The following is a 23970-nucleotide window of genomic DNA, read 5'->3' as shown; positions in this document are numbered from 1 at the left end:
TCAATACATAACCAGACTGAGAGAAACTAAGAATGTCTTATAACGGGAATTTGGAGTTATGGTATGAATTAAATAGTCGTATGTTAGTACTAAGAGAGAGTCTAGAGATTAGAGCCAGAACTGACAATGTCGAGATCCAGAGGGAGGTTTGTAAGAGGTTATATCAACATGGATGGATTACTACACATCTTAATCGCTGCCGTCCTTCCCCTCTGCTGCCCGCCGCTGCCCAGGCTGCCGAACTGGCAGCTGTTCTTCACGAAGTAAACATGCACGAGGATGAATGTAATGCTGTTTAGATTTTAATAATATCCTGAATGTACTGTTTCAATAATATAAAGTAGTAAAATCTAATTTTAAATAGCTACCTATCTAGTACATTATTTTTATGTATTAACTTTTGTCTAACCAGTTTAATATCTATCTAATAAATTTAATAATAGCTTAATTGTTAATATAATTTAGTATACAGTTTCATAAAGGTAGTTCGATGTGTGTCTGTGTATATTAACTTCATATTTGTTATGCTTGTATACATGGAAACTACCTTTTGGGGCCGAGGTGTTGCCGTAGTTGCGTGTAGGATTATTCCAACTATCTTTTATTACAAATAATTAAACACTTACTTTTAACGGATGAATTTCTGATGGCAACAGCTTCATGTTGGTGCTTAAGAAATGTTCCACGGTCGAATTGCGGTCAGCTTATAATCAGAGAATACACCCAGCTGTGTGCGAAGCTAAACCTGAAAAAGAATATTAATTGAAATATAATTTATATATATTTTTAATATTATTTTACATAAAACACATCTTATAATATCTTTCTATTAAGGGTATAAAACTTCGTTACGCTTAAAACAATCATAAACCTTAAAGGGCGAATATAGGTTGGATATAATATGAGCTTATTTCAAAGGTGCTATTATATAAATTATAATAAATAATTTAAAGATAATGACATATCTAATTGTATTAGTCTGTTTACAGCTTATAAAACCTGTCTAACTCAAGATAATATTATGTAATTAGTGTGGTTCCCTAAGAACTCAAACACTCTACCGGTATCACACAAGGCTTCGTAGCAAGGTTGAATTAAAAAGGTTTCGTTAAAGGATAGTCTTAATAACATGGCCTAAAATATCCATGTTCTTATTAAAATTATTTTAACACTTACTTCTATGTAAACCATTCACTAATTGCAGCGCCCATATATTTTCTCACGAATCTGATTCCTGGTTAAGTCTGAAAAACAATATTAATTGAAATATAATTTGTTAATATTTCTATTATTATTTATATATATTAATAGTAGAATACTTTAAATATTAAGAATAGGATAAAAAGTCGTTCTTATATCATATATCAAAAAGGTTTAAAAAATTATAAAACAAACAGTTTATCGAAGTAGCTTAAAACCATGCGTAAGGTCCTAAATTATATTGATTTTTTTATTACATTATTTAAAACTTACTACTAAGTGAGCCCTTCTTTAATTGCAGCGCCCAAATAGTTATTTCTGATGAATCAGTGTTGCTGAACCTGAAAAACAATATTCAATTTAAATATAATTTATTAATATTTCTTACATTCATATATATTAAACCCGGATTATTTAATATTAAGAATAGGATAAAAAGTGTTTCTTAGATCAAATCAAAAAGGTTTAAAAAAGGCTTAAAACAATTATCCTATTATATATATTAATATTGTTCTCTTTTACAACGAAGCTTTTTATTTATTTTAATCTATAGCTGAAACTCAAATTAAAAATAGGATGAGGCCTCGACTTTTCTCTTCCTACTTTAAGTGCCCCTAGAGGCTTCTAAGGGGCATAGCCGCTAGTAAAACTTAAACCGTTAATCGAAGGCAGCCTAAAACCGTACGCTCAAGGTCCTATATTATTAATGTTTTTATATTAAAATTATTTAAACACTTACTTTTACGCAAACCACTCTTTGATTGCAGGGTCCATATACTAACAGCCAAGACTGAAGGTGGACACGTACTTTTTTAAACATCTGACTATCATCTCTTTGATTGCAGGGTCCATATATCAACACTAACAGCCAAGACTGGTAGACAAGTACTTTTTTAAACTTCTGAATATATAGCTCTCTAGGAGTTCTTAACTGACATTCATATAAATCTTGTGACATGGACCATCTCCTGTCAATCATACTTGGATATAACACGTATTTTCTCTAAGAGACTTGAACTATAACACTCATTGTTTACAATAGTTTTCAATCGGTATAGCGGCATTCATGCACATGCTCTGTACAGGTATACAACTTTATATTGAAAAATATTTCTTTTATATCCATTGCAATATATTTTTTTATATTTTATCGATGATATTTCATTTAAGTCATTGCCAAAAATATATTACATTCACATTAAAAAAAATTTACATTTATTTAACTTTCGTAACCCTGTTTTCAGATGATAAAATCAACGTGCTGGACAAAGTTGCCAAACTTTAAAAAACACCTTATGTATATAATATCATTTTAATATTTTACCGGTTAATTAATTAAAACTGCATAACTTATATAATTCATGAAATGTTATTATTCGTTGCAATTTTACGATTAAAAATATAACTGTCTTGCAAAGTGTTTTGCCACCTATTCAATCTGTATGTTGGCAACCGTAACTTTCCATCGGCGCAATAATTCAACTGGACTATATGACTACGGTGCATTTTTGTATTTTAGTAATCATTTTTAGTGAAATTACAGTGAATTAAGACGTTAATATGTATCATTCTGTTTTATAATTCAAATTTTATCATTAATTATTGAAAATTCTTTCTAAAATATTCTTCGTATTCGTTTTTTCTCCCATTTTTGGGACTCTTTTTAGCTTACGTAATATACAGGACTTTTTTAAATGTAAAATTAATAAATATATGTCTTGCACCGTAGTATAAACGGATTGTCGCAAATATAGGAGTACAATTATAAGAATGAAACTACTTTTTTGGCCCAGAGGTGCCGGAGGCACTGGCTAAAAATAACTGTTTTTAATCTTATGCTTTTAGATTTTTATATTCGTAGAAAACCATGCATATAATACGATATGCTAGTTACCTAGTTTTTTGGCGTATGAATGAGAACACCTGTTCCTATCCACCGGATTCGAATGAATATGAGCTATTTTTATTTTGTAATTTTTTATTTCTTAAATATTCTGCCTTTTCAGATAGTTCTGAATAACAGGCTATTCAAGTTAATCACCTGGGTACGCGTACATCATAATAACAGGTATGGGTGTATATTAGCTGTATAAGATTTATTTTTTTTCTCCTGCTACAAAATTTGTTCTAAATAAATAGGGGGGGGGGGGGGGGGAAGTTTTGACACATTTGCGTAAACAGGGAGTATAGGCTTTATCTTTGGACTGAGAGTATAGGTTATTAGGGATAAAATCATTCTTATATGATGAATTTTCCCAAGTTTTAATATTTTTTGGATAGGCCTCCAGGTTCCGGAGCTCCAGGCCTTCTCCCCCCCCCCCCTTGTTTAAGGACAAATAAAATACCGGAAAGTTAAAAAACATTAATCACACCCCTCCCAAAAATAAACAAGACAAACAAAATAATCATTCCTCAAATTAGGATGGATCCATACCAATACCACGAGCTGCATGACAGATGGGACGCCCTCATGGTTAGGATGTTGAGACTCTTCTCCAAGCTAAATATTCGAGTTCAAGAAGAATCATGTGGCATTGATGACGCTGTTGAAATAGTAAAACTCTTATACCATCACGGTTGGGTAGAGACACACTTAAAGAAGATTGAACCTATGCCCGAGAATCTCTACGAGAACGAGAGACCCCGCCTGGATGATACCGAGAGACGTGTCATTGACCATGAAGCCGACTGTGCACCTTTCCTCACCAACGTCAGCCCTTTTTTCTAAATAAAACCCAGAGTAACAAGGTAAAAACTACGAAATTATTGCAGGGGTGTATATTCTGCTCCGGGGGGGGGGGGGGGAGGGGAGGGGGAAAAAAGAAATAAGTGGATCAATGATGGAAGTTGCTTCAAATCACATGCTCTTGTTCATGGCTAGTTGTCTTTTGTAGCAGGGGAAAAAATTGTTTTTAACCAAAAAATGTTTCAGAATTCTTTGAGTTTCTTCATTAAAAAACGCTTTAGTTTTCTCATTTTTAATTCAATGTTCTTTCCTTTCAGGGAAGAGAAAGGAGAAGCTAGGAGAAGCCGAGCTCGCCGCCGGCGATTTCATCCAGCCTCCGGATATCCATGCTGAAAGCGAATTTTAATTGTAATTTGTGGCGTTATCCTCTTAGAAAATTTTGTTTGTATTATTTAACTCCCCATCCCCCCCCCCCCCCAAACTAAATTGCTGGGTTAGGTTAGGCTAGGTTAAGTTATACGGCTAGGTAGAGGCCAGGGGCCGTTTTTCTAGGGGGGGGGGGTATTTCCTAAGAGGATAACATCAATTTGTTCTTTCAGAACATTTACGTTAACCTCTCTTTGATTGCAGCGCCCATATATTTTATAATTAAGTACCCATGGTGACAGTGATCGAGCCCCACTGGTCGTGCAGATATATAATTTCCTGCATATAAACATTAATAAACATTATTTACCCCTAAAGCCGACGATTACGTATGCACGTGTACAGTTTTTTAAGCTTCTGGCTATAGCTCTCTAGGAGATCTTAATTGATATGTTTTATTTTTTGTTTTTGTTTTTTGATATTTTTGTTATGTTGTTTTTTATTATTTATTATTATTTATTTTATAGCAAATTAACAAATTTTCTGGGTTCAACATTGTTGTTATAATAAAACTCCATGCAACTGCAGAATTCTGCAAAAGTCACGACCAGTGGGGCTCGATTATATATGCGTTCGTCGGCTTTTCAGGGAAGGCAGGAAATTTATATAGGTATTATCCAGGTCAGGACTGGAACAAACAAAATTTTATGTATATATTGTATATAGTTATTTTTTTCAAAGTAAAAAAATGTCAGACCAACGCTGGATGACGTATGTATAATTGGATCACAATTTTGATAGGTAAGTTTAATTAATTTTATAGACAATCAAAGAATAAATAAGGGTATTTTCTTGTTTGTAACTCTAACTCTTTATTTTGTGAGTTCCTTTGACATTTAATTTTGGTTTCAAAAAGTGTCACTCCCCCCCCCCCCCTTTTTTACTTTCTCCTTCTTTCGTTATATGTAAACAAGTAATAACCTTATTATTATAACCAGGGGTGTATATTCTGCACAAGATTTATTTTTTTTCCCCTGCTACAAATTTTTTTATTTTTTTTCCCCCCTAGATTTTTCTGAAAAAGTAGGGGGGGAAATAGAAAAATATTTAAAGAACTCTATACTTCATTTATTTTATCCCTCCTACCACACATTTCTTTAGTTTTTTTTCACCAAGGAGGGGGGGGGGGGGGAAATGGAAAAAATGTTTTCAGTTTTCTTAATTTTTACATTTTTTTTTCCTCCAACCACTTATTTTTTATTTCCACCCCCCCCCCCCCCCCTGAGCAGGGGATCCCATGCAGAATATACATCCCTGATTATAACATATACTTCTTATTTCAGGAGTTACCTATACACCCCTGTTAGACGTTATTGCAATGGGAGACAATTTGATTGGTACACTCTCTAAAGCTCTACTGAAGCGTATAAGAAGTGGAGATAAGACGAAAAATGTACAGGTGACTTTTTACAACTAATTATTTCTACATATTTAAGATGAGACCTTACTTTTCATTACTGTACTTAAAGTATAATCTATGCTCGACTTTAATTTCTATTTTTCACTTGCAGTCAGCGCACTATAAACATGCTTGCTCTTACACCAGTATAGTCATATTTACTGTAATCAATTGACACGTGTAGCTTGCCCAAATAACGATCCATAACAACTCCCCTATATTATTTTAAATAAGTAATTCACTAATTATGTAATCTTTTTCCAGTTGCAGCATAAACTGAGGTCCATAAGAAAACTCTTCTGTAATGCAACGAGAGCCAGAAGTAAATACTGGCGCAAGAAACATCAACAAAGTGAAGACAGTCAGCCATTACTAGAAGAAGAACAGCAGGAGGATTTGATGGATGTGGAATATGAGAACGAAACTGCATCGTCAAAAGGTAACCTACAATATCTGTAATATAAAGTAGAACGATGTCGGTCTGTCTGTTTGTTGTTTGTTTGTCCAAATTCCCACAAACATTGTCTCCCAATTTTTGTTTTTTATTTTCCTTTCAATCTAAATTTCAAACAATTGGTTTGATCAAACGTTAGTTAAGTTTGTCTCAAGATATCCTTGTTCCAGGGGTGTATATTCTACATGGGATCCCTTAACCTAACCCACCTTCACCCACTCTCTACATTTATCTACTTTTTCTGGAATTTTTAATTTTTTAACTTTCTAATTTGACTAGTTTTTCTTTACGGCATTATCCTTATACTAAAGTAACAGGATGTCTGTGTGTCTGTTCAAAAGGATCTTGCTAACCGCTGAACCGATTGGGTTCTCCTTTACAGGGTACCTTCACATAGGTCCCGGGAAGGTTTATAACTATAAAACACCATGTTTAACATCGTATTTTTTTAGGTAAAGTTTGTACAGGCTGCAATACCAACTTCACAAAGGAAACCGAAAGTATATGTTATCAATGCTACGCAAACCAAGTTTTGGAGCGATTAAATAACAATCCTGAAGAAACAAACTACATTAATATTGTTGTAGACAATATTAACAACAATATTAACAACAATAATACCAACGATAATAATGATGCAGACAATGACAGCATTCAAGATGCCGAGGACTGGGAACACGTCGAATTGTTTGATATACCTGAAGATGATTTTGACCCAGATGATGACGATGACCCTGATGACGAACCTGATGGCGAACCTGATGGCGATCATGACGGGGATCCCTTCAAACATCTTACAGAACTTGAGAAAGAAATTGTTAATGATTTCAGAAGCGTTTGTGTTCTAGACAACCCCATCTCTCACAACAAAGTTAGAATCATCCTGGCAATTCTGAAACGCTCGTGTATTTTCAAATTTCCGTCATATAATACATTATTCAAACCCAAATACAAAGTTGAAATCAAAGAAAACAAATATAATCCTACAAATGCTCCTGGTTCACTGATTGAGTGCAGGTATGTTTATATACGATTTAGAAAGCGTAGCATTTCTATAATCATTACCAGAATTTCCGTACGTCCATTTTAAACATGTCGATTTTTCTCCTTTTTTAACAACAAACTTTCAAGTGTTCTAATTATCAGTTTGATCATTCTTTGGTATATTGCTTCCTGCGACAACTTGAGAACAATATTATAAGCTATTATTAGTTAAAAATATATTTCTTTTTCCAGATTCCCTACCTATGAGATCCTCCAAGACGCCATCACAGACTTTAAACGGTTGAATGGACAACAGGCCGTTGATGATCATATAACTTTTGACATCTCGGGCGACGGAGTGAAAGCAGCTCAGGGATCTCATATCTCCTATTATACTGTCTGGATTAGGTAAGTAATTAATATATTGTGGATTTGAAAGGGTTGGGTTGGGATAAAGTTCTTTTCATATACAGCATGACCCTCGAAAAAATATTTTTTAGGATTGGCAGCCTATATTTCAAAGGATATCAAAATATTTGTTTTACATCAATTGACAGCCCAGATTTTTAAAGCCAAAGTTTAGGAAACCATTCAATAAACAAATAAGAAAGAAAACTAAGTTTACAATTGATACTTTTTTCTATTGCATACATATATAAAAATCTGTCTTACTGTATACCAGGACTTAATTAATACCATAAGTAAACCTAGTTTTTACCACTTTTACGGTAAAATTTTACCAGCCTTTACGTTTTATAAATCAGTGACTACAATTTTAAGTCTAAGGTATTAAATGCTATTATTATTAATTCTTCTTTATTATTTCAGGTTATTCTTCAACAAGGATTTCAGTGTTATATTGCCAGTCAGCATATTTGAGAAGACGAGGAGGCGTCCCTACAGTTACAACTTTCTGGATAATGTTACCCGATTCATCAACAAACTAATTCAAGAAGGATTACCTGGACATACCTTTCAATGTAGAACCATCATCCACGATGCCGTTGCGAGAGCCGATGTATTCGGCATTCTTGGCCATGGATCAAAAAATGGATGCCCACACTGTGACCTTCCAGGGATGGCTTTTTCACAGACTTATCTCCGTCAAAAGAACTTGGTATTGTTCGAATCAATGAATGTATTTTACCCCAGTGACAGTCAAAATATGGGTACGCCGAGGTCTGACGAGAAATTCCGCAAGTTAGAGGAAAATAATCAGAACATGAAAACCAGTTTTTCTGAGCTTGACCCGAGCTTGGATTTAATACAAGATACCCCCAGTGATCCGATGCACGCGTTGCACCTGGGCTATGTAAAGAAAGTGATGACGTACCTGAAGAAAGGACGTAATAGTTATCCAGAATTGGAAGAAGAAGACTTAGTTCAAATGGAGAGAATTACAGGGATGTACTGCATTTGACTAAAGAAATGACGCGTAAAATAGGTGTTTTCTTCGCGCATTTCTCGGCACTGCGATAAAATTCTGCATTTTTAGATTTATGTCTATTACACATTATTTGTACGCCTTGTTATGCCGCTTAAAAGAGTGTTAGTTTGAAAAGTTTAAAGAACTTAAATTTTGAAAATTTTCTCCTTATCACCCATATTTTACCATGAACTGCAGTAACTCCAATTATAGATGAAATCAACGATCAATTGAAGCTTGTTGGCGATTTTGATCGCGTTCCCCGTACGTCCATCATGCGCCTGACAGAGAAGAAGCTAGCCCTCAATTTGAAAAGTTCTGAATTCAAAGTACTGGGCTTTTACCATATGATATTTTATGCAGAGGTAGGTTTTTACCATATTATAATCTTTTTAGAATTTAAAGCTTATTTCAGTTTCATTATATTGTATAGCAATAACATTCTTTTTAAATTTGCGCACGTGTGCTATATTATATATATATTTCTATTGAGGAGGGTGGACTTCCAATAAGTATATAGGGCGAAGCCCCTAGAGGCTAGGGGCGAAAGAGCTAGTTTTCCCTTAAATTATTACAATGTTTTTTTTTTCCAGTTGGCAAATCTTAAAGATGAACAACGTCTGATATGCAAGTTTTTATTCCACATATTGCGCAGTCTCGAAGAGCATATAACAACTGAACGTGTGGCTGAGCTCAAGACCATGATAATGGTCCTGAACTCAAAATTGGCGGAGATGTACGGCGAATCGTGCTTGAGTTACAATACTCACATGCTTTACCATATGCCGGAACATGTCCGCCGATTTGGACCATCCATGGCGTTCAGTTGTTATGCTTTCGAAAGTGCCAATCATGTGATATCAACTTACATCCGAGGATATAATTTTGGCCTTAAAGAGGTTTCAAACAGGTAATACTATTTTTTTTTAGTTGAGTTCCTTTGACTTTTAGTTTTGGTTTCAAGAAGTGTCACTTCTCCCCCCCCCCCCCACTCTTTACAAATTTTAATGTAATTTTTAAAAATGTAACATAACTTTCTTTCCGTGTATTGCTGATCAAACACTTAAGCTATAACGATTTCACCAGCAACATACCTTTCCGTTTAACAGCCATTAATGACATAAATGACATATTTAGATTGTTGATATTTCACACAGTGAAACCGTACATAAATGAAAAGCTGGCTGTCAGGGGAAAAAGGAATGCCAACAAACGAAAGTTCGAAAGTAATCAATTCTATACAGACTGCCAAGACCTCTACTTTGTCCCAGACTGCCGTCGTGATAAAACAGTATGGTTGGTCCACAAAGTGAGGACATTTTTTCCGGCATACACCTTTCCTGAAGATTCCAGAATAATAGGTAGGGGTGTATATTTTGCACATGATTAATTGTTGTATAGAAATATTTCATGAACTATACATTTCATCTAATTCCTTTTTAACCTACCACAATTTATTTGTAATTCTCTTATCATGCCAGGAGGAGAGTGTGGTAAAGGGGGGGTCTAGGAAATATGAATTAAGTTTTATGGTTTTAAACACTGAAAATATACACCCCTGGTATTAGGAGTAGGCAAGACTGACGATCCCGAAGACTATAGCCATCCTCCAACACAACTAGCCTCCAACCTACTGAAGTACAGAGTAGCACATATCTCCGTACACCTGTTGCATCAAGATGTCTCCATCGTAATTCCTATCGGAATTTAATTTTGTACATTGAAAGCAGAGAAGGGGGGGGGGGGAAATGACACTTTTTGAAACCAAAACTAAAAGTTCCATATTGTACCCTTATAAAACAACTGCCATGCAAAATGACAGATCTGTAACTGTTTCTTTAGTTCAGTTCCTTTGACTTTTAGTTTTGGTTTCAAAAAGTGTCACTTTCCCCCCCCCCCCCCCCTTTTGTTATAATATGTATGTAAAATGTTGTAAAATTCAACTGAAGGCCCTTCCCTCTTTATTTGGAATTTATGTGAAATGTACTTTAAAATATTTTTTTCATTAAAATTATTTTTTATAGCTAATTTTAAAAAAGGCATTTCAACTAAATTTAGCAAAACCCTACCTTTTTGGCCATCGATGGGTATGAAGTTAAAGTGTTATAAGTCTAGTCTGTAATTTGAAAGAGTACATGTTTGCAATTTAATTTAATTTTACATAAAATTTTAATTTCTGTCTACACATTTCAGATTTAAAACTATGCAAATTGCCCATGCCAACGACCTGGATCCAACAGCGTAATTTCGACTGGCAATTGATCAAGCTAGATCCCAAAATGACGAGGACTGGAAAGAGTGCTAGTTCTGTAAAGGTAAAAATTATATTTAAGGCCTAATTTACTATTGTACAAATTGCTGCTACCCTTCGCTCAAAAAACTTATAAATTCGCATGTTACCGGATCGAAAGGAAAACCTTATCGGTTCATGCTTAACAGACCACAAAAGATTATTGACCAAGTATAATTATTTATTAATTTTCCACAGTGTGTTTAACATTTGATATTAGTAATTAAAATTCTAGGGGCGTAGCCACTGCTATCTAATATCTTTTTATGCATTGTAAATACAACAATTATTTCTTGTTTTAGAACAACAAGCCTACTGGAGGTGGCAAACCTAATGGAAGTGCCAGAGGTGTCAGTGCCAAAGCTCCAAGTGCCAAAACTGGAAGCAACAAATCTACTGGAGGTGGCAAAGGTACAACAGCAAAGGTAGGGTTTTAAGTTTTATTGTTATCGGTTTTTGGTTTGTTGGTGTTTTGTTGTTAAACTAAACTTACTAACATGATGTCTGTTTGTGGGTTTGTACCAACAAATCTCGTTAACCGTTGAACAAATTGGGTCCCTCTAACCATATAACTTAACCTAGCCTAACCTAACACAGTCATTTTGTCGGGAGAGGGGGGGGGGGGGAGGGTAAAGTTTTAAAAAATAGAAGAAAAAAATTAGGATAATGCCGGTGTTGTTTAAAACTATAATCCTCGGTAAGTAATGCTTTACAATAATTATCTATATTATTTTTAGAACACAAATAGAACCACAACATCTCCAATGAGGCCAATAAATATTACCCCACCTCCATCTCCACGGGCACGGCACCACTCCGCGAGTCAACGGACCGCGAGAGTTGTAGTTCCTCCTGCAACATCATCACGATCCCAGTCCCAGTCATCACGACCCCAGGGATCATCTGGCCCTTCTGGTGAGATGGAAGAAAGCGAGGTATTATTTTTATTTCATTTTGTCATCCAGAGGATACAAATTACAATTATTTAGGATATATATCGACTTAGCCTGGAAAAAATAACTTGTAAGATTTGACTAAATTTTTGGTAAACATTGACCAATAAAAATTTACCTTGTAAATTTTTACAAACAAGTTGGTCAAATTTTACCAAGTTGATTTTTTGGTCAAAGTCCAAAAATCTGGACTTAGCCTAAAAATTTACCTTGTCAATTTTTACCAAAAAGTTGGTCAAATTTTACCAAGTTTTTTTGTTTGTCAAAGTCCAAAAATGATGGAAGATGCTTAGGATCACTTGCTCTTGTTTGTGGATAGTCTTCTTTTCTACCACGTAGTTTTTAAAATACCAAGACTTGAAAATATGTGGTTTAATAAGTTTCATTTTAAGGATTTGTTCACCGGGGCCGTTATGAACCAAATTCAGAACCAATTTCAGCAGCTACGTACTTTCTTGACCTCACAAATGAAAAATCAACTAGAGCCCATTAATGCGTCCATCAGAAACTTGGTAAACAAAACGTCCACAAACCATGAGTTAGTGAAGAATGAAATCAAAGACCTGCAAGACAGTGTATCAAGAGATATGGCTGAAAATACTAAAACCCTGAAAACAGAAATGAAGAAAACCGGCCAAATTGTGGAAACCTTGGTGACTGATCTAAGAAGACTGACCAATGTGGATGAGCTTGATGAGGAGGAGGCGAATAAAGGGCCTAGTGAGAATCAGGATGTTGTCGTGGACCAGATTTTCTCACCAGATTTTTACAGAGAAAGAATAAAGAACCATGACCCCTTGGAAAAAGATGGTTATATGAGAAGAGAAGAAATTATCTTTTTCATCGAAAATTTCGAAGACTCACGGAAAGTGGATATAGGCTGGCAAACCTTACTGAAAGTATGCCGAGACATCATAACCTTTTTGTATGTCGTGTTCGAGCAGTTCACCTTTGACGCCCGCATCACAGCTGCCTTTTGGACTGCTCCGGAAGTTATTGATGACGAAACTGGTAAGTAAATATTATTTTGTAAATTTGACATGATGAGAAAACGTTTAAAACAGGGAGAAGGGAGGTGGGGGCAAGGGAAATAAACCGAATAAAAGGGGCATTCCTATTCTTGCTAGCAGGTGACCATGTACAATAATCTTTTTATATATATATTTTATTTGTGAAAATAAATCTTGTGCAGAATATACACCCCTGGTACAATAATAAACATGTACCTATGCAGAGTTAATTGAAAATTTCATTATTATTTCAGTGGAACGTTTCTTGGATCATTGTAAGTTAGTGCTTAACGAGACGTACCTACATGAAGCTATCCCACCAAATTTGTGGAGAACAGGAACCTATGTGTCTGCAAGCGACCTTTTTCTAGTGAGGAACCACATACAAGCTTGTAGGTAATTCAATTATTTATCGCATCTATTCCGCGTCTATTAAATGTGAAAGTGGTAGTTTTACAAAATGCATTTCAATGTTCTTTAGTTAAAAAAGTAGTTTCACGAAATGTTAACTGCATATTGTATTCTTGTTAAATTGTTAAACTACATTTCTATGGCATATGTTTCAAAGAATTTCAATTTTGTACCATGTATTTTTTTATGTGGCAAGACTTTTAGTTCATCTTTTCTTGATATATGTTATATGTTATATATTGAGACTGTTTTGATATAAACCCTTTTTTTATCTAGGTTCTTGCGCAATTTCGAACACACTTTTAAAGAGGACGCGACTGGTTTTTGTGAAAATAAGAAGAGGGCCGAAGATTATATGCTTGCTAATGAGGATCCTGTCTGCTGGAGGCTATTTCGAGGGATGGTAACGCGAAAACAAGAACGCGCATTGTCAACCCCAAACTACAAGTATGAACCGGTTTTTGAAATCAAGCCAAGGAAGGAGACAAGCAATAAGAAAGGCAAGAAAGACAAGAAAGACAAGAAAGACAAGAAAGACAAGAAGGAAAAGGCACAGAAACGATCAGCCTTACAGATGTGTGAATTTTATCTGGCCCCTGCAGAGATACAAAGAATTAAGCGGCGTGTTAAACCGAAGACAATCACAACTTCAACACCAGGTGTTACAGCCGAAGACAAGAAATTTTACCACATGTTAGGTGCCCACTCAATGGGTTGCTTACCCCACGAAGTTCAAGGAAAGAACCCGATTTACTTGAGAATAAACAATGACGGGTCGAGAAATTCATTTCAGATCAAAAATTATGCAGACATGGCAAAGAACCCCAAGCAATTTTTCAAGACAGTCCATAGTAATAAGAAGGTTATACAAAGAGCTGTAATGTATTATTCGTACGCCACAACCAATTTGAAACCAGAAATGAGTGAAGAACAGACAAAGATTCACAATGCCAGTGAGAAAGCAACTAGAATTTCAAAAAATAGAAAGATGAATGCTGCTGATGAATCCACTGCTGATGATTGCACTGCTGATGATTCCACTGCTGATGATTCCACTGCTGATGTATCCACTGATGGTGAAGACAATGAAGCTGAAGGCAATGCTGTTGAAGAAAATGGTATGGAAAACATTGCTGATGAAGAAAGCAACAATGGTGAGGAGCTTGTAATTGATGACGGAGGCGACGACGTTGAAATGAATTCAAATGATGATCAGATTGGGAATGACTTACGCATACCACCCGCGGAGAATCCAGCAGTAACTCCAGAACCAGTAAAGCACCCAGTAAAGCCACGTAGGTTATATGAAGATCCAATTGTCAACAGCCAGTCCAATAATAAACCCAAAGTAAATGTATTTAAAAACATCACAAGCTCCAAAAGGAAGAAGCATGGAAAGGGCTCGAAAAAGTCGAAGAAGATAATTATTTCTGAAACAGACGATGAGGGCCAAAATGTGGGAAATCTTGATGATACAGTCCCAATGCAAGATGATGAACAACCACCAAACTTTCCACCACTGCAAAGACAGAAAGAATTTTATGGACGAAATAATTCAATCACAGGTACATATTTGTTGAACATTAATTATTATTTATAAGTTTTATCTTTCCTCGTATTGTGTATATACTGCACAAGATTTTTTTTCCTCTGCTACTAATTTTTTTTAAATTTTTCTTCCCCCCCCCCCCTAGTTTTTTTTCACCAAGTAGGGGGAAAATTGAAAAATATTTAAAGAACTCTATGATTTATTTATTCTATCCCTCCTACAACACATTTCCTTTTAAAATTTTTTTTTCAACCAAGTAGGGGGGGTGGGGGGGTGGAAAAAATGTTTTCAGTACTTGCTTTTTGTTTGGAAACGTATAAAATTAATGTATAAATTAATTATTTACAGGCAACAGTAACGAGAGACAGGTGACTGGAAAGGCAACAAGTGTCGTGGAGGAAAGCAGCAGTGATGAGAATGATGAGGATGCCGAAGGTATTGTTATTTATAGTTTGAAAAACGTAGGAACTGTATCACCTAAATTTAAGTTTATTAATATTTTAGTTGAGAAGTAGTCTTAGATAAAAACCCTGTGGATTAATTTTGTTTTAAGGGAAACTTCGTACAGGCCCTGACAGGGTTTTAGGCTAAAATTTGTATGGGCGCAGCCGCTATCTATAATACTAAGTAGCTTAATGTCTGTCCGGCCGTCAGAAGCTTAAGATCTCAGTAACCACTGAATCGATCGAGGTTACGGTAAAATTTTACCACCTTTTAAATCGTATAGGCTGGTAAAATTTTACCATAAAAGTGGTAAAAACTAGGTTTTTTATGGTATTAATTGTATCCTGGAGATCGGATTCTACTCTTCTGTGTATTGGTCCTGCGGTGATTTTAAGCTATTTCCTTGGAGGGGGGGGGGGGGGGGGTTGGGTAACATTTATACAATTTGAAATAATGACTATAATAATTATTTAGATGATGTGGCGATCATTCCAAAGAACCGGGAGCGAAGGCAAACCGCATTGGAAGCCGAAGCAAAAACCAAGAAAAGTTTACAGCTGGACAATGAACCATCATTCGAGGTGGATAACGAAGATGACGGAAACCAGAGTGACGAAATTGTGGAGGTTGAGGACAATGAGGGCAAGAATGACGGCAATGCAAGTAAGGAAATTCGGATACATCCATGTGGAATAATATTACCCAAACTTGGCATTATAATTCACAACCACACGGGTCATTATGAGGTTGTTGCAGTAGGCTCAAATGTTTCTATATACAACCAAATGGAAATTTTAGAACTCATCAACATTGACGGTAAGTTACAGGTCTTAATGTAATAAATGGGGGGGGGGGGGGTGGGCGAAAGTGACACTTTTTTGGGGCTTTTATTGGCGGTTCTCGGCGGTGGCGACGCCGTTTCTTCACAGTTCCATATTGTACCCCTATAAAGCAACTGCCAATGCAAAATTCCCCCTTTTATCTTTGATTGGCATATTAATATAGGGTAAAAAATATTGCTTGTTTTCATTTGAATCTGATTAATAGTAACTAATGTTCATATAGGTATGGAAATAATATTGAAGCTACAATTATGTACATTTGCTTTAACATTTTTTATTTCTTTGTAGGAGAAAAAGCAAAGTGGAAAAAAGATGGAGAAGAAGGTGAATTACTTTCTGACATCAAAGAAGAAGCACCAGAGAGTGATGATACAGATGAAGGTCATCAATCAGACCCAGACACTGGAACTGGCAGTAGTAGTAGTAGTGAAGAAGAAGAAGAAGAACGCAGGCCAAAAGCAAAAGTGGCCCAAAAGCCAAAGCCTACCAAAGAAGCTCCTAAACGTCCCAGAAAACAAACAACATTTCCATCAACGAATCAAATTGATGCGGTGTTGTACAGAAACCAGAGCAGAGCAAGCACGAGCACAGCACAAATTAATTCAAGCCGGGAATATGCTGAAAGCGCAGGCACATCAAATCCTGATGAAGACGTAAACCCAGAACCAGGTTGTAGTTATAGTCAACTCAGTCCAGAGCAAGGTTGTAGTAATAGTCAACTCAGTGAGCAACCTAACCAAATTAAGCTGCAGCAAATGTTGAACAGAACAAATACACATTTGCCCGATTTCGGCCAGCGTGGTGAGGCTCGGACAAGAAGAGATGCCAACAAACGAGTAAAGGACAACATGAAGAAGCAAAGATTGTGGGAACAGGGACACAGGCCTGAAGATGATGAGTTAGAGAAGAAGAAAAGATCAAGCTCCAGACCACCACAGAGAGCAAGTTCTCAACAATGTTCTCAAAACATAAACAATTACGGTATCTTTGGCAGCTACATTACAGCTGATTCGGGAAAGGGGTGTATATTCTGCACAAGAAATATTGTTTGTCCACGGCTAAAATTTTTTAAAATTTACAAATGTTTTCAGTTTTCTTAATTATTACCTTTTTTTCTTACCTCCATCTATTTATATTTAATGAAATATAATATACATCCCTGAGCAGACTTGGAAAAAATATTATACATCCGATCCATGTAGAATATACATCCCTGGCAGAATGGAGACAAGTATTATCCGTCGGAACTTTCGTCTGAAAACGAAGAACAAGACGAAGAACAAGACGAAGAACAAGACGAAGAACAAGACGAAGAACAAGACGAAGACCTGATTATAGGTCGCAGTCAATCCCAATAATTCCAGGACTTTACGTATATATATATTTATATGTAATTTTTTTTGATTTCATAAGTTTCATCTTCAATTTTTTTTTATAATATCTAGAAAGGAGTCTTTTCCCAAAATGCATTTGAAGTTAATTTAGTGAACCGTATATTTGAACCTGTTTAAATGTGTTTAAACTCTATTTATATGGCATAAATTTGAAGAAAGTTAAATTTTCTACCACGTACTTTTACCATCTTAACAAAGAAAAATATGCAATTCACAAAATTAAGTTCAAATGCATTTTGTGAAACTACCCCTTTCCACCAATTAAGTTTAATGAGCTTAAAGTTAAGAGCTTAAACTGAAAATTTTTTGTTGTATAATCTGTCGCGATTTTTTGTAATTCAGTATATAGCAGTTGTAGTTTACCCCCTAAACTAAGGAAAAAAAGTATTCAGAACTAGCTTTTGTTAATTTTATATATTTGTTTAATTTTGTATAAAAATATTATATATATGACAGTTATCGTAGGGAATGTTTTAATTAATACGGTGGTAGATTTCCATGGTAAAATGCGTAATGTTTATGTGCTGTAATTAAAAAAGAGAACGTTTCAAATTTGTATAAACTTTTTGTAAATGTTAAATTTGTCTATATACTTGTTTACAATATAAGATATACCAATATGTGATCTTGCTGGCCACCCTATTATATTAAAATTCCCTACGTCAGTTTTTTGGACATTTATTAATGAAAATTTAATACCAGTGATAATTTGTTTCTTTTCAAATTTAATATAGAATGTCCGACATGACAGCCACAGCAGCAGCCGACTTAGAGAGAGACGAACAGCACGAAGAACAGAAGCCGGAAACCACAAGTGGGTGAGTAATATTTTAATATGTATAAAACGAAGTAGAATGATGTCTGTCTGTCTGTCTGTCCGTCCGTCCGTCCCTAGCTATATTTTGGTAACCATTCATCGAATCGGATTCGACAATCCATCACAACATAATTACATAAATACATATTACATATTTTTTGGTAATTACTTCTTTGGGCAAAGGTCCGATTACCTGGGATATATAATATATATTTATATATTTCAGTGATAGCGAAAAACAGAAGAACGAAATGAGTGTGTCTGAGCCTGAGCTGCCTGCTAAGCTGGATGACCTGCCTGATACCCCTCCTAAATCGTCTGATACAGAAGATTTGAACCTAACTTTGGATTGCACTACGTAAGTTTATTTATTTTTGTTACCATTCTATTTCTGTTCGGAAGGTGGTAGTAGCCGGATTGAAAAGAGTAGGATAAACATTATTGTTATGGCGAATAATTATAGTTTCATTCAGGGGTGTACATTACGCACAAGATTTATTTTGTTCCCGTGGTACAAAATTTTGTATTTTTTTCCCACCTATTTTTATCTCACCAAGTAGGGACGGAAATGGAGAAATATTGAAAGAACTAAAATTTTTGGTCCTACCACACATATTTTAGTTATTTTCCCCCCACCACCTGAACAGGGGATCCCATATAGGATATACACCCCTGATATTTCAAATTAGCAGCTACGCTAAACCCTCTAATATGAAGTATATCTCTTAAAGTTTCTTTTGCCACTCCCTTCCCTTGCCGGTACCTATGAGAAGAACCCGATCTGTTCAGTGGTTATCGAGATCCTTCGGTACATAAACACGGACATCCTGTTACTTTAGTATTATTTTTTTTTATTTTTCAGGGACGACGATGGATGGGAGACAATGCAGAAAATAAAACAAGACCTTAGGGCAGCAAAGCAAAAAATTGCTTCTTTGGAAGAGGAGATCGCTTGTTTGGAAACACAAACAAAGTAAGAAATTTTTTTCACTTCTTTTTTTGGTATTTAATCCGGGCGACTGTGTTGTAAATGATTTTTCGGTACAGACAAATTCACCTTTATATATTACAAAACTAGCAAGTATGCCTCTAGGGGTAAGGTGGGAGGGGTAAATGTGGACCAAAAAAAAAGTTTACTATTTAATTATAATATGATTGCTTAATTCAGGGAGCAATCCAAGAGATGTCCGGCGGCACAAAAGGATGACCAGAAGGTCGGACAAGCCTCTGTTATGGAAGGAGAAGCAAAGTAAGATATCCTATTATATAAAGTAGTAAGCGTTTTTTGTTTGTCCCGAAGGATAACCGCTAAACCGATATTGTTCTCCTTTAAAGTGAAGCTTCTTATAGGTCCTGGAAAGGTTTTAAACTATTTTTGTGCAGGGTGTCTTCACCCCCTTCCCCAAAAAATATTTTTACTCTTCTGAAACTGAAATTGAAAATGGGAAGATGTTGATTTTTCCCCTTCCAACCTTAAGTGCCCCTAGAGGTTTCTAGGGGCGTAGCCACTAGTTTCTTTTAATAATCTTTTTTCATACTTTATCCGGGCGACTGTGTTGTAAATGATTTTTCGGTACAGACAAATTCACCTTTATATATTACAAAACTATAGGAAGTATGCCTCTAGGGGTAAGGTGGGAGTGGTAAATGTGGACCATAAAAAGTTTACTATTTAATAATAATATGATTGCTTAATTCAGGGAGCAATCCGAGAAATGTCCGGCGGCACAAAAGGATGACCAGAAGGTCGGACAAGCCTCTGTTATGGAAGGAGAAGCAAAGTAAGATATCCTGTTATATAAAGTAGTAAGCGTTTTTTGTCTGTCCCAAAGGATAACCGCTAAACCGATATTGTTCTCCTTTAAAGTGAAGCTTCTTATAGGTCCTAGAAAGGTTTTAAACTATTTTTGTGCAGGGTGTCTTCACCCCCTTCCCCAAAAAATATTTTTACTCTTCTGAAACTGAAATTGAAAATGGGAAGATGTTGATTTTTCCCCTTCCAACCTTAAGTGCCCCTAGAGGTTTCTAGGGGCGTAGCCACTAGTTTCTTTTAATAATCTTTTTTCATACTTTATCCGGGCGACTGTGTTGTAAATGATTTTTCGGTACAGACAAATTCACCTTTATATATTACAAAACTATAGGAAGTATGCCTCTAGGGGTAAGGTGGGAGTGGTAAATGTGGACCATAAAAAGTTTACTATTTAATAATAATATGATTGCTTAATTCAGGGAGCAATCCGAGAAATGTCCGGCGGCACAAAAGGATGACCAGAAGGTCGGACAAGCCTCTGTTATGGAAGGAGAAGCAAAGTAAGATATCCTGTTATATAAAGTAGTAAGCGTTTTTTGTCTGTCCCAAAGGATAACCGCTAAACCGATATTGTTCTCCTTTAAAGTGAAGCTTCTTATAGGTCCTAGAAAGGTTTTAAACTATTTTTGTGCAGGGTGTCTTCACCCCCTCCCCCAAAAAATATTTTTACTCTTCTGAAACTGAAATTGAAAATGGGAAGATGTAGATTTTTCCCCTTCCAACCTTAAGTGCCCCTAGAGGTTTCTAGGGGCGTAGCCACTAGTTTCTTTTAATAATCTTTTTTCATACTTTATCCGGGCGACTGTGTTGTAAATGATTTTTCGGTACAGACAAATTCACCTTTATATATTACAAAACTATAGCAAGTATGCCTCTAGGGGTAAGGTGGGAGTGGTAAATGTGGACCATAAAAAGTTTACTATTTAATAATAATATGATTGCTTAATTCAGGGAGCAATCCGAGAAATGTCCGGCGGCACAAAATGATGATCAGAAGGTCGGACAAGCCTCTGTTATGGAAGGAGAAGCAAAGTAAGATATCCTATTATATAAAGTAGTAAGCGTTTTTTGTCTGTCCCGAAGGATAACCGCTAAACCGATATTGTTCTCCTTTAAAGTGAAGCTTCTTATAGGTCCTGGAAAGGTTTTAAACTATTTTTGTGCAGGGTGTCTTCACCCCCTCCCCCAAAAAATATTTTTACTCTTCTGAAACTGAAATTGAAAATGGGAAGATGTTGATTTTTCCCCTTCCAACCTTAAGTGCCCCTAGAGGTTTCTAGGGGCGTAGCCACTAGTTTCTTTTAATAATCTTTTTTCATACTTTATCCGGGCGACTGTGTTGTAAATGATTTTTCGGTACAGACAAATTCACCTTTATATATTACAAAACTATAGCAAGTATGCCTCTAGGGGTAAGGTGGGAGTGGTAAATGTGGACCATAAAAAGTTTACTATTTAATAATAATATGATTGCTTAATTCAGGGAGCAATCCGAGAAATGTCCGGCGGCACAAAAGGATGACCAGAAGGTCGGACAAGCCTCTGTTATGGAAGGAGAAGCAAAGTAAGATATTTCTTTTAATATTATTTTTTCATACTTTATCCGGGCGACAGTGTTGTAAATGATTTTTCTGTAAAGACAAATTCAACGTGTTCCTTTATTTATTAAAAGCGAGTACTAGCAAGTACGCCTCTAGCTGGGTAAGGTGGAAGGGGTAAATGTGGAACCAAAAAGTTAACTACTTAATTTAAATAGATTATTATATATATATTGTTTAATTCAGGAACAAAACAGCTGCAGCTGGCTCTCCAGAAAATTCGGATGAGAACGAGGTTAAGGAAGTCACTGTTATGGAAACACCAGCAAAGTAAGATTTTTAAAAAATTGTTTTTACTACTTTATCCTGGCGACTGTGTTGTAAATGATTTTTCTGTACGCTAAACCCTCTAATATGAAGTATATCCTTAAAGTTTCTTTTGCCACTCCCTTCCCTTGCCGGTACCTATGAGAAGAACCCGATCGGTTCAGCGGTTAACAAGATCCTTCGCTACATACAAACAAAAATCGTTTTACTTTGTAGTATAGATTGTTTAATTTCAGGATGAAAGACCAACCGGATTTTGATATAATTTATGAGAACATAAAGAATCCAGGACCAAAAAGCCCAGGTATAGTACAATATTTATACTAGCGACTGTGCCCAAAGCATATAGTGAAACATTTCTGTACTACATTGTATTATTACACTAGGTTAGGTTAGGTTAGGTTAGGTTAGGTTAGGTTAGGTTAGGTTAGGTTAGGTTAGGTTAGGTTAGGTTAGGTTAGGTTAGGTTAGAATAGGCTAGGCTAGGCTAGGCTAGGCTAGGCTAGGTTAAAACTAGAAATATTACTCTTTCTATTAATACACTAGGTTAGGTTAGGCTAGAAAAAAAAACTATTGTAAAATTGAAGTATTTTTTTGTAAAAAAAAGTAATTTTAAAAAATATTTTAATTTCAGTGTATGGGGTGTCAGATGATGAGCAGGAGATGTTTGAACCACCCCCTCCTACAATCACGCCAGCATCAAAACTGAGTAGGCGCAAAAGAAGTGCAACACCGGGGAAAATCAAGACCTGCGCCCATGGACGCAGTCCCCGAAGCGAGCTGCCATTGAACACGAGACTCATCGAATGCACCTATATGTGCCCAGACTGCCGCGTCTTCTTTCACAAGAGGCAAAAACAAAGAAAAGAAGGACAAAAGTAAGCTGATGTATAATAGTCCTTCCAGTCAGATCATATATAAACTATTTGTGATAAAAAAGTGATATATATCAAGATATCTTGAGTCAAAAATATGTTTAACCACCTTTAATTTGTACGTACATTAATCTATATGACAGTTTGACAGTTTTGTTCTGACGATGAAAATATTCATATAATATTATATTTGAAACCGCTATTCCTATATAGCAAAATTTTTGAAAATTTAATAATGGAAAGTAACTTCGTAATATATTTTTCTTGTATAAAAATGTTCTAGTATAAAGTACAATTAGAATCCAGATCTCAGCAATTAAAACCTATGTATATTTGTGTTAATTTCTCAGCTTAAACCGATTAAACATGCAGTTATATTATCTGTAAAACTATGTAATATTTGGTCAAATTTAAACCACGTCTAGAATTATAGACTAATTAAGAAAATTTCTGTGAATATATACCTATATAGTATCGCGCTATCGTACCTATGTAAATCATTATGTAAAAAAATATGTTTAAGTGTTTCAATCAATAAAGTTAATAATGAAAACAATTTTTTTTTTATTTTTGCGTTTTGTGTACAAGCGAGGTTTTTCTATAATTAAGGTCGTTTTTTACCACTTTCTCGTGATTTTTACCACCCGTTTTTACCACAATTATTGGTAAATTTTTACCATATTTACCCTATTTCTGGTAAAATTTTACCAGTTTAGGGCAAAAATATTACCAGGTGTTGAACAGTTTTACCACTTTTTTGGTAAAATTTACCGCAAATTTCTGGTAAATTTTACCAAAAAAGTGGTAAAAATTGGTCAAAATCTGGTATAAATTTGCGTCCTAAAATGGTAATATTTTACCGGAAATCTGGTAAAATTTTACCGATAATTGTGGTAAAAATCGATGGTAAAAAGCGTGAGAAAGTACCACTAAAAGTGTTTTTACCACGATTACGGTAAAATTTTACCACCTTTTAAATCGTATAGGCTGGTAAAATTTTACCGTAAAAGTGGTAAAAACTAGGTTTTTTTATGGTATTAATTCCGTCCTGGGTACTTTTATTGAATAACGGACAACCCCTAACTATAGATTAGCGGCGCTTCCAAAATTACACTTTATCAAGTCTGCAATA

General features: G+C 35.4%; 8 protein-coding genes across 10 annotated transcripts in view; all 8 read left to right on the top strand.

The window, feature by feature from the left end:
* LOC145321843 (atlastin-like) overlaps window positions 1-23970 on the top strand; it is a 45822-nt gene that overhangs the window by 7443 nt on the left and 14409 nt on the right. The window lies entirely within an intron of this gene.
* LOC145321721 (uncharacterized) lies at window positions 1815-5175 on the top strand. 2 transcript variants are annotated; one of them, XM_080163273.1, is made up of 3 exons: window positions 1815-3268; window positions 3622-3948; window positions 4204-5175. In XM_080163273.1, the coding sequence occupies exons 1-2, from the start codon at window positions 3114-3116 to the stop codon at window positions 3926-3928; spliced, it is 462 nt and encodes a 153-aa protein (XP_080019399.1). In that variant the 5' UTR covers window positions 1815-3113; the 3' UTR covers window positions 3929-3948; window positions 4204-5175. The 2 variants fall into 2 exon arrangements, with proteins under 2 accessions (XP_080019399.1, XP_080019398.1); XM_080163272.1 differs by having other exon boundaries at window positions 1816-3268; window positions 3622-5175.
* LOC145323443 (uncharacterized) lies at window positions 4944-8569 on the top strand. The gene is made up of 6 exons (XM_080165846.1): window positions 4944-5053; window positions 5596-5711; window positions 5976-6150; window positions 6618-7182; window positions 7402-7557; window positions 7978-8569. Exons 1-6 carry the CDS (start codon window positions 5026-5028, stop codon window positions 8567-8569), a joined length of 1632 nt encoding a protein of 543 aa, XP_080021972.1. The 5' UTR covers window positions 4944-5025.
* Window positions 8307-10476, top strand: LOC145321720 (uncharacterized). Its single transcript, XM_080163270.1, has 3 exons — window positions 8307-9485; window positions 9713-9936; window positions 10144-10476. Exons 1-3 carry the CDS (start codon window positions 9277-9279, stop codon window positions 10284-10286), a joined length of 576 nt encoding a protein of 191 aa, XP_080019396.1. The 5' UTR covers window positions 8307-9276; the 3' UTR covers window positions 10287-10476.
* On the top strand, window positions 11540-12854 carry LOC145321719 (uncharacterized). The gene is made up of 2 exons (XM_080163269.1): window positions 11540-11800; window positions 12211-12854. The coding sequence occupies exons 1-2, from the start codon at window positions 11630-11632 to the stop codon at window positions 12835-12837; spliced, it is 798 nt and encodes a 265-aa protein (XP_080019395.1). The 5' UTR covers window positions 11540-11629; the 3' UTR covers window positions 12838-12854.
* LOC145321718 (uncharacterized) lies at window positions 13595-17198 on the top strand. 2 transcript variants are annotated; one of them, XM_080163268.1, is made up of 4 exons: window positions 13595-14804; window positions 15137-15223; window positions 15707-15895; window positions 16363-17198. In XM_080163268.1, the coding sequence occupies exons 1-4, from the start codon at window positions 13595-13597 to the stop codon at window positions 17172-17174; spliced, it is 2298 nt and encodes a 765-aa protein (XP_080019394.1). In that variant the 3' UTR covers window positions 17175-17198. The 2 variants fall into 2 exon arrangements, with proteins under 2 accessions (XP_080019394.1, XP_080019393.1); XM_080163267.1 differs by having other exon boundaries at window positions 15707-16048.
* On the top strand, window positions 18184-20599 carry LOC145321722 (uncharacterized). Its single transcript, XM_080163274.1, has 4 exons — window positions 18184-18286; window positions 18512-18643; window positions 19148-19258; window positions 19454-20599. Exons 1-4 carry the CDS (start codon window positions 18204-18206, stop codon window positions 19536-19538), a joined length of 411 nt encoding a protein of 136 aa, XP_080019400.1. The 5' UTR covers window positions 18184-18203; the 3' UTR covers window positions 19539-20599.
* Window positions 21484-23888, top strand: LOC145323248 (uncharacterized). Its single transcript, XM_080165688.1, has 3 exons — window positions 21484-21966; window positions 22200-22267; window positions 22598-23888. The coding sequence occupies exons 1-3, from the start codon at window positions 21950-21952 to the stop codon at window positions 22843-22845; spliced, it is 333 nt and encodes a 110-aa protein (XP_080021814.1). The 5' UTR covers window positions 21484-21949; the 3' UTR covers window positions 22846-23888.

This window comes from Acartia tonsa, chromosome 6 (assembly GCF_053477335.1).
Source record: "Acartia tonsa isolate MP-2025a chromosome 6, ASM5347733v1, whole genome shotgun sequence".
NCBI lineage: Eukaryota > Metazoa > Arthropoda > Copepoda > Calanoida > Acartiidae > Acartia > Acartia tonsa.
This window is presented reverse-complemented; position numbering and strand designations above follow the sequence as displayed.